The sequence below is a fragment of the Azolla caroliniana genome, unplaced genomic scaffold, assembly GCF_043228905.1.
Source record: "Azolla caroliniana isolate FFs.n. ecotype wild unplaced genomic scaffold, voAzoCaro1.0.p SCAF_13, whole genome shotgun sequence".
Lineage (NCBI taxonomy): Eukaryota > Viridiplantae > Streptophyta > Polypodiopsida > Salviniales > Salviniaceae > Azolla > Azolla caroliniana.
The window spans coordinates 11,514,955-11,525,766 of record NW_028230448.1 but is presented as its reverse complement, the minus strand read 5'-3'; the positions used below and the strand labels follow the sequence as shown (position 1 = coordinate 11,525,766).

The 10,812-nt window shown below is 38.1% G+C and overlaps 1 protein-coding gene and 1 pseudogene across 2 annotated transcripts; one reads left to right on the top strand and one right to left on the bottom strand.

Moving 5' to 3' along the window:
- The first annotated feature begins 3,513 nt into the window (after nucleotides 1-3,513).
- Nucleotides 3,514-6,684, top strand: LOC147856109 (HVA22-like protein h). 2 transcript variants are annotated; one of them, XM_087329531.1, is made up of 6 exons: nucleotides 3,514-3,673; nucleotides 4,509-4,607; nucleotides 4,950-5,006; nucleotides 5,082-5,145; nucleotides 5,756-5,950; nucleotides 6,101-6,684. In XM_087329531.1, exons 1-6 carry the CDS (start codon nucleotides 3,648-3,650, stop codon nucleotides 6,485-6,487), a joined length of 828 nt encoding a protein of 275 aa, XP_087185657.1. In that variant the 5' UTR covers nucleotides 3,514-3,647; the 3' UTR covers nucleotides 6,488-6,684. The 2 variants fall into 2 exon arrangements, with proteins under 2 accessions (XP_087185657.1, XP_087185658.1); XM_087329532.1 differs by lacking the exon at nucleotides 4,509-4,607.
- Nucleotides 6,685-8,273: 1,589 nt separating this feature from the next.
- Nucleotides 8,274-10,561, bottom strand: LOC147856108 (pentatricopeptide repeat-containing protein At2g03380, mitochondrial-like; annotated as a pseudogene).
- Between the last annotated feature and the right edge of the window lie 251 nt (nucleotides 10,562-10,812).

Genomic DNA, 10,812 nt, shown 5'->3' with positions numbered 1-10,812 from the left:
AGTAGATTATATATCCCCAAGCAAACAAATCTTCGATTCTTTGGGAGAGGTTTGTTGCATTGAAGCTTGTTGATGAAGAGACCACAATGTTGTTTCGAGTTGCAATACACGTGTTGATAACTCATCATATTGTTGTGCCTTTTCTATGCTTACTTGTAACTGCAAATTTCCAAGCAATCATTGATTCTCTTGTTCTAACGCCACAAACTTATTTGCTACATAGATGAGAGATGCTCTAGTTCAGAGACGACTCGAACATACTCTTGCTTGCTAACTGACTCCATGGTGAGGATAACGTTTGGCAAGATTCTCAAGGAGATAAATAGATAGATTATATTATCGTCTTCGGAGGTCAAATATGACCTATAAGACGAAAAATATTACATTTCACGTGATACGTGTGAAGGTGAGTAGCGACTTTCGATGTTCAAGAACTTTACCAATGAATGTTGCAATCGAGAGTGCACATCGTGGTTGTGAGAGAAATTCGTGCAAGGATTGGGCTCGATCGAAGAGATGTGGAAAGCATGGTCGAATATGATCAAAGGCAGAGCATTGTATCAAAGTGTAATACTCAGACTCTCGAACTTGTTTAGGGCAAAGTGTGCATAGTCGGCCACACTCATCACTTGTGCCCCAACACCCCATCTCACATCTCAATGTGTGCGAGCTAAGTTGCATGGAAGCAATGGTTCAAATGGCAGATATCGGGATGGGCTCTAACATGTATCGATGTGTATGGCTTCCCCGTTCCGCGAAGAATATGGTTTTGTAGTTAGGTGCAACATTTGTAGTATAATGTGTGAAGCGTGAGCCACCGCATTTGTCCCATGTCATGATACATTGGAGAAGGAGAGGAAGGAAGAGAGAGAGAGAGAGCGGAGGAGAATATGCCGAAGACTGGCGTTGAACCAGAATGGTTCATCAATACTCAAATACATGTTTATATAACAAGGTTTAGATACATGCATGCTCGCCACCTCATAGGCACGAATGATCATCACTTGGCATTCATGCAAGCATGCCACTTGGCATCATGCGTTAGCCTATGCAAGGTGGTGACATTTCAATAATGTTATTATTAATATATATTTCCTATTGATATAATAGAATTTATAATTTAATATATACAATATGATGTATCCTAATGGTTGGGATTATGTGCTTGCTTTGAGGAGGTCATGGGTTTGAATCACCATAAAGCTTATTGGGTTTTATATACACATGACAGAAGGGACCAATGGTCAACATCGAACGAATGCGCCAGGAAGGAACAACTGAAGCATCGTCATCACGAATGGATGAAGTTGCGACGAACGAGGACCTGATATGGCAGGCCCTCACGGACTGTCCCGTAGTCTACACACATTCTCCATGGGTCTACTACACATACACATCACGCAATTCTTCTAGAATTTCTACTTGTGACTCTATAACAATATTGCCTGGAATCAATCACTTGATTTCTAATTGGTTAAGTCAATCAAACTGACTTGTACTGATCTTAGTTTCTCACAATCGACGAGAATTTTGTAACTCAGGATTAAAAGTACTATGTATATACTGAGGGTTCTCTTCAAGAGTTCCTCAAAACTCATTATCGAATAGTCCCTTTTGATGAGAGATATGAGCAAGAGGCTTCTAGAAAATTGATCTTTTCAGAACTTTGCAAGGCGAGTACAGAGACACATAATCCTTGGTTGTTGAACCTAAATATCCTGGAAAGAGTTGATTGTTGGACGGACGAACGAGCGATCCTTTTGAGCAACCAGTTACGATTGGAAAGGCCTATACAATGAAATTGATCCATCGAGTTGATGATAAAATTCATGGATGATCAACTGGACCTTATGTGCTTGTCACGCAACAACCTCTCAAGGGTAGATCTAGGGGGGGGGGGGGGCAACGAGTTGGAGAAATGGAAGTTAACCATACACCATAGCATCAAAGTCATAATTTTGAGAGAAACGAAGTTCAATCCTCACCATTGGGGTAAGCCTCATCCTATAAATCGCATTTCGTGTCTCGAGGAATTACATTAATAAGTGTGATGAATGTGAGTGAAAAACACTTCATTAGTGACACAATTAAGTGGGGCCACCACTACATGGGTATATGGGACATACCCATTTGCCAATAGGCAAAGATGAATACTTTGTAGAGGAAAGAATTTAGACTTGTTATGAGAAACGAAATTGGCACACCATCGTGTTCCCTTCACCTTTCGTAGATAAGCTCTAACTCCCAACTCTACCATCAAATAAGTACTACACATATCCCAATTAATGATCACACACAATCCACAAAAATTCGCAAAAAAGAAAAGGAAAACGATCTCCATCTACGATTTCAGGTCCAACAGTGTGAATTGTGCAAACGCCAACTATTTTGGCATGCGTGTTGATCTCCATGCACTGCTGGATTTACTTCACATGGAACTCTGGTTACAAAGCATTTGCGGGGGAGGGGGGAATGATCTAAAGTGACGCACTTCTTAGCCAATCCAAGTCATGGCCAAGTCTCGTTTACTACGAAATGTTTACGATGTCGCTAGATGATAATATGTTCTATTTTCTAACACTATATTTCTTGTTCATGCATCATGAAATATATACATACATACATACATACAGACAGACAGACAGACAGACATATGTACGTACGTACATACGTAAACACACACACACACACATACAGACAGATAGACATTACATACGTAAACGCACACACACACACACATACATATATACAAATGTACGTAAACATAGAGACATACATACGTACGTACGTATGTAAACACACACACACACACACACACAAACAGGACAAACATTACGTACGTACATACATACGTAAACACACACACACATACATATATACATATGTACATAAACATACACAAACACATACATATGTACATAAACATACACACACACACACACACACACACACACACACACACACACACATGCATGCATGCATACATACATACATAATTGCGTTTTTGGAAGAGACGATTGATTAAGCCATTAGTTGTGGGACTAATTAATTAGCTTCGTATTTTCAAAACAACTACATATACATATTATAAATTTATATGTAAGAGAAAGAGAGGGAAATTCCTGTTCATTTCATTCCATTTCTTCTTCTTCTTCTTCTTCTTCTTCTTCATCTTCTTCTTCCTTCTTGTATTCCAAAGAGCTGAACGCCCCAACGCAACGCGAAGCACACAAGGAAATTAGGGTTTGTGCGCCTGCCTGTCTTCTTGTTTCTGAACAACGACCTAAAGCACCAGGGGAAATTAGGGTTTGTGCGCCTGCCTGTCTTCTTCTCTTCTTTTCCTTCTTCATCACCATCGCCATCGCCATCGCCATTATCATACGCCTTCTTCTTCCACTTCTTCATCATCTCTCTCATCATCATCATCGACACTCAATCATATCATCATCGCCTTCATCATCATCATCATCATCATCGACGCCCAATCATATCATCGTCGCCTTCGTCATCATCATCATCATGAATGATAAGTCTACAGTTTCTCTCTGCAGGATTTCTCTAGTGCTTCCTTCAATTGTCTCTCCTTTCATCCGTTTCTTTCCTGCGAAGGAGAGGAAGAAGAAAGATATTGCCTGCGGTTTCAGCTGATGGACTTCTTGTTCAGAATTTTCATGTAAGTTCAGAGCCTTTTATGTCATTGACATCACATGAGTGTCACCTGATGGACTTCTTGTTCAGAATTTCTATGTAAGTTCATAGTCTTTTGTGTTATAATTTGACATCATACGAGTTTCAACTGATGGGCTTCTCCTTCAGAATTCTATATCCATCATATTCACCTGATGGGATTCGTTTCAACTGACGAGTTTCAACTTAGCGGCTTCTCCTTACCGAATCTGATGGACTTCTTTATCATAATTCTATGTTGAGCACAACTTCATTTAAATCAATCCATTTTTTCATGAAATGTGAATTGGAACTGATATAATTCTCTCTCTCTCTCTCTCTCTCTCTCTCTTCCCCCCCCAAATCCCTCTCTCATTCTTACTCATAAGCTTTAGTGAATCTAATGAACTTCTTTCTTAGAATTCCCTTTCAGAACACAGTTTCCCTTAGTTTAATCTAATCAGTTTTTCAAGAAACGATATGGAAATGTGTTTTCCGTTTGGTGCAAGCCTTTCTCACTCCAACATTTCTTCTTCGTATGAATCTGTGAGACATGAGCAGAAATTTCCCAATTTATGAAGAATTAATAGGAATTCTGATTTTTAAGGTGATGGAAGTCATGTTCTCATGATTTTGTATGAGCTGTTCTAACTTTCCCTCCACTTTACTCTAATTTGCTTGTTATTGAGAATTCTATGTACAAGTTACATTTCCTCTTATATAATTTATTGTTGTTGTGAACAAACATTAGGGAACTATGAATTTAGATCTTTGTTCTTCGACTAGAACTTGCTCTCCTTCAGAAACCATTTCGTATGTTGATTATTTGTGTTTTTTCTCAGTATATATTTTGGATACCTGTATCCAGCTTACATGTGCTTCTCGGTGCTTAACTCTAGCAAGCCAAAATTCGAGCAGTTGCGGACATGGTGTCGATATTGGTATGAAATAAATCTCTTGATTCATATCATGTAAAGGAGAAGAGTTGTCCTGTCTATATTATGGAATATATGTTTCTTCTTGATTTATTATTTATCCTCGAATCACAAAATTCATTGCACCTACTTTGTTTCATTGCATCTCTGTTTTCTTAGATCATCTATGCATGTTAAGTGAGACCTAAGTTTTGATGATTAGGAGTGACTTTGTTTTATGTGTGTAGCTTTTCTGGTATATCTCCAGGAAGCCTGCTATTTTGATTTGTTTTTCATATTTGATTCTATTTTCAAATCTCTCCCTCTTGCTCTCTCTAAATATATGATAATGGTCGTTTTTACTTGTAGGATGATCATGGCCATTTTTACTGGAGTCGAGAGAGTAGCAGACATGTTTATATCATGGTATTTATTCTTCAGAATTCTATAGGAGTAAGGTGGTTATGGACATCCATTAATCTCTGTATATTGCCTTTGCAGGGTACCATTCTATAGTGGAACTAAACTAGCTCTCATAGTTTATCTATGGCTCCCAGATACAAAGGTATGATCAGTCGCAAACATAGTATATAGTCATTACACTGAACCGTGGATGAGACAAATGTTTTGCCGTGATAAGAAGAGTTTACATCTCGTAATGGATTCTTCACTACTTTTGGAAGCAAGGAATATAATTTAGAATCGATTATCATATTTCTCACAAGGATAGAGATTCCGTTTTGTGCCTTTATTTCAACGTTGCTTGTTTCTGAGTCTTCTCTTTACGCAAAGAAAGTATTATGTTATTCTCTTTAAAAAAATGTTGACAAATTTTATCAGACTGTAATGCTTTCCAAAGGTGCATCGGAATAAATCATAGTTTCCCTCTGAGATGTAGATGAGATTGAGTGATTTTATATGCTAGTAAAGAAACAGCAAACTGATCCAAGCCAGTTCTGTAATACATGTTTCTGTTAGTCGTAGTTGTTGGAAGTCACATGTTTAGTCATACAAATATATATAACGTTGTGGTATATGATGGTGTTTTCCTGGGTTTCAACTTCAGATTATGTTGGGGTGTTTTTAGGCAAGCGTAAACTCAAATTTGGTCATTGTGGGCTCAAAAAGTGTTAGATGTTTCATAGTATTAACTGTTACAATATCATTGTTCTCAGGGTACAGACTATATCTATGAAACGTACATAGAGCCCTTCTTCTGTAAGCATTCAAAATCTTTGGACCAGAACCAGGTTCATTTGAGGAATAAACTGGTGGCAATATCAAAATCTCTGTGCAACAAAGCATTGTGCGCCATGCAGCTGAAGCTTACTGAAGTAATTCGTGAAAATGCCGTGACTTTTCATCCTGTGGTAAGCATAATTTTCAGCTTTAAAATGTTTAAATTGTAGTAGGAATTTACAATTCATTCTTTGAAGAGTGTAAGTTGTGCAAAGCTTGTATTTGTTGGATTTATTTTTAATCAAGTGTATTTATGAAGAATCTCTTTCTATTTATTTCAGGTCCAATTCCTGGTTTCACGTTACATCTCGTGCTGTGTAGAAGTGCCTGCAGAGAATATTTTAATTCATCAACCAACACAAGCTCAATGCTTAGGATCAACAATGGTGATTCCGAAGGGTGAACAGCTATGTCTAGCAGTGACACCAAAAAATATTATTGGTGATGATGATAAGCACGAAGCTGATTTCCAGATACTTAATTCTTCTGATGTTCAGTTATCTTCGTCAAATTCTCCAGATTCCATATCAACTAAGGTTGAGACACATGTGTCTGTGGATTTGATGAAAACAAACATCTATACATCGAGATTTAGGTTCCGATGGTGGAGGCATCAACATCAAGATCAGAAGACAGTCATCACTCCTTGGGCTAAAAGAAAGCATTAGGATTTGAGGATCAAGTTTTCTTGGTGCAAGATAATAACAGGGCTCACTTATTGTGTGTGAATGTTATGACCATTTACATACATTCTATACGAACATCTACCTAGTTGTACATAAAAGCACAACATTCATCCATTCATAAGCAAAGTGGACATAAAGAGAATGGTGATGGATCGCCATTTTCATGTAATCCAAATCTAATGAAAGTGATGTTCGATTGAGCCCAATATGGAAATCTGCCTTATCTAGTTATGGAAATTATATATATATATATATATAGTAAATTGGCTAAAATTGCTCAAATAGTTAGTATCAAAAGTAAACAGGCTACTTGATTCAGTAACTTTTGAGTAAATTGGCTAAAAGTGCTCAAATAGTTAGTATCAAAAGTAAACAGGCTACTTGATTCGCACCTTTGAATTATGACTACATGAGTAATACAATATAGGTGGTGATTGTTTCCCATTCTTTTTCTATTTGTGACAGTATTGTGATTCTTTTATTAGTGATTTGGTACATAGCTAAATTAAGTGTTTACTAAGTTTTTAAAAATTAATTGTTCATTATCGATAAGTAATTAAATAGCTTAAACTAATATCCACGGATTAGAAGATGCAATGTTGGTTTGTTTTGTTGTTGATGTGCTTGGAGTGTTTGACATGTTGAGTAGTAACTTTCAATATACATCCAAATAGTACTAGATTTGGAGAGCATCTCAAATCAATTATTGGAACTTGCCATGTGTTATTTCTGAGTAATACATTTGGTGCCATACAAAGGCAGAATAGTTTGAAGATTTTTCAGTACATCATAGAAAATATGATGATGTTTTTTGACTGGTTGGCAAAAGTGAGTGGAAATATACAATCTTTTGCCGTGGCAGATTACAGCCTTCTCTGAAGAAGAAGGGATGTACTCAAGGCACTAAAACACTAAACATTATCACTCAATAAGCACTAAACCCCAAGCATAAAACTTGACATCATCAAGGCATATCTCAAAACTCCTCAAAACAATTGCCTCTGAATGCTATAATAACGACTGAAAGTCTTATATTTTTAGAAAAAGACAATGTGGAATTTTTGCAGCAAAACTAAAAGGGCAATGACAATTCTAAGCATACATAATCTCGATATATTTTACAAGTATATACCACCAAAAACATTATTCAAACACATAATCCGAAGAAGAGTAGGATGCTTCTACCAATGTGATGTTATGTTTCCTTGCTTCTGTCAAAGATACAAGCATATTCAATGAAGAACATTTCAGCCATCTTCAACAACTCAATTTCTGATAACTTTTCTGCTCCTCCTTGATGCAAACTTTCCAGTGAGGGCAATATATATCTCTCATCCACCTATTACTGATATCTTATCACTTCCCTCACCCTACTTTCTTCTTTCCTCAGGCAGATCAGCTTTTCTGCAGGCCCACCACCTCAATATTGATCCCTACCATTACCTGATGTGCATCATACACAATTGCATCTGCACTCAAGGGGCAAATAACATGATATATGCACATATACATCCATATGAACTCGTCTATCAGCTTCATAGGAAACATATACACCAACATTCATCATTTGTGAGAGAACTTCAGCAAGGCTTGTACATTCCATTTGTTGCTGCAGATATCAGGAAATGATGATGCTGCCTGTTAGTTTGTCAGGTGATAACAATCTTCTGGTATGTTCAGCTTCAAAACTACTTACTTGCACATCTTCCATCCTCCATCCTAAAAGTATGAACATTGTTTGCATCCACTACTTGAATCTTGTCGTGTTCAAAAATATACTCGTTTTGGTAACACACAAAGCCTCACCTTCAGGTTTGTTGATCAGCCCTGATGTGACAGCCAGCTTTTGACTATGCCCGCACAAAATCTTTGCATTCCCATTCTCTGGAATCACTTCTAAAATCGAAGAAAGGTTGGGGAATAACCTTCCAGCGCCAACATATTTGCCAAGTCCATTGAGCTTTGAATGGTATCATACTTTGAGAATGGGTTTCGTTAACTACTACAGATGAATGCATGCTCCCACTCGCATCTATCCGCGAATCATTTGTTGGTACATTCCATGCTTCTATTTTCCACTATCAAAGCTTGAATAATTGTGTGCCTCCATATGGATGGAACCTGACGCATATATATTTGCCATACAGACATATGCGGCAGTACACTTCTCATCTCATTGCACAATTTTCTTGAATGCTAATCTCCCAAGATCAAAATTTTCCAATTTATGACAAGCACCTAGAAAAGCCAGTAACGTTGACACATCATCAACCAAATAATGTTTTGCCTTTTCAAATTCTCCTGCACGGCTAAATAGATCGACCATGCAGGTATAGTGTTCTATTATAGGTTTGAGGTTATACAATACAATCATTTCATGAAATAACTATTCTCCTTGATTCAATAGAGCAGAATGACAGCATGCATTCAGCAAAGCGAGAAATGTAACAAGGTTTGGTTGGATACACTCTATCCTCATTCTTCTGAATGTACTGAAAGCCATATCCACTTGACCCGCTTGCGTATATCCAGCTATAAGCACATGCCATGAAACAATATCTCTCTGTGGAAGCCCATCAAACACTTTCCATGCTCTTTGCAGTGCACCACATTTGGCATACATATCAATTAATGCAGTGGCAACAACAATATTCTTCTTTAATATTCCTTGCTCACTAACCTTAGCATGAAGTTCTTCCCCAACCTCAAGAGATCCTATGCTAGCACAAGCCTTTAAAGTGGAAACATATGCCAGCACATCAGGGGAGACCCCTTCATCCTCCATCCTTTTGAAGCATTCAATAGCTTGATCACTAAGCCCATTCTCAACATATCCAGCTATTAAGTGCACTCCATGTTACAGTATCTCGTTCTGGAAGTTCATCAAACACTTAGGACGCTCTTTCAAGGGCCAAACATTTTGCGTACATATTGATTAATGCAGTTCCAAGCACGACATTTTCCTTTAATAATCCTTGCTTGCTCACCCTGGCATACATTTCTTCCCCTATCTCAAGAGACATTATTGCAACACAAGCATTTAGAATGCAAGTATATGTGATGCCATCTGAGATGATTCTCTCATCATCCATCTGCCTGAAGCATTTAATAGCTTGGTCACCAAGCCCGTGCTCAACATAACCATCTATAAGCACATTCCATGACACAATATCTCGTTGTGGAAGCTCATCAAAGTTTTTGTGCCTTTTGAAGCACGCCACATTTGGTATAGATGTCAATCAATGCATTTCCAAGAACAATGTTGTCTTTCAATAACCATTGCTCTCTCAATTTGTCATGGATTGTTTCCCCAATATCAAGGGAACCTATAGCCGCGCATGCATTTAAAATGCAAGCATATGTCCATGAGACAACATCCTGCTGTGGAAGCTCGTCAAATACTTCTCATGCTCTCTGAAGTGCACCACATTTGGCATACATATCAATTACTGCATTTCCAACTACGATGTTGTTCTTTAATAACCCTTGTTCGCTCATCTTGGCATGTATTTCTTCCCCAATCTCAAGAGATCTTATCGCAGCACAAGCTTTTAAAATGCACACATGTCACCGTGTCTGGAGGAACTCCTTCCACTTCCATCTGTCTGAAGCATTTGATGGCTTGATCACAAAAATCATACTCCACATATCCAGATATAAGAACGCTCCATGCCACAACATCTTGTTTTGGAAGCTCATCGAATACTTTATGTACTTTCTGAAGTGCACCACGTTTGGCATACATATCGATCAATGTGGTGCCAAGGATAATGTTGTCCTTTGGTAATCCTTGCTCTCTCACCTTGGCATGTATATCTTCCCCAATCTCAAGAGATCCTATGGCAACACAAGCTTTCAGAAGGCACGCATATGTAACAAACAACAATTAGGAGATACTCCCTTGTCGACCATCTGTCTAAAGCATTCGAGAGCTTCATAACCAATCCCTTCCTTGGCATATCCAGATATAAGCGCACTCCAGCAAAAAACATTTCTATGTGGAAGCTCATTAAACACATGATGTGCTGTTTCAAGAGGACCACATTTGGCATACATATCAAATTAATGCTATGCCAAGCACCAAATTAAGGTTGAATAATCCTTGATCTCTTACCTTGGCATGGATTTTTTCTCCAACCTCAAGAGAGCCTATGTGAGCTCAAAGCTTTTAAAACAGAGTCATATGTTACCAGCACTGGGGGAGATCAATCTCGGATCATCCTCCATCCGTCGGAAGCATTCTAGGGCTTCAGCATGAAACCCATTGTCAAGCATACCCAGCTATCAGTGCATTCCATGACACAAAT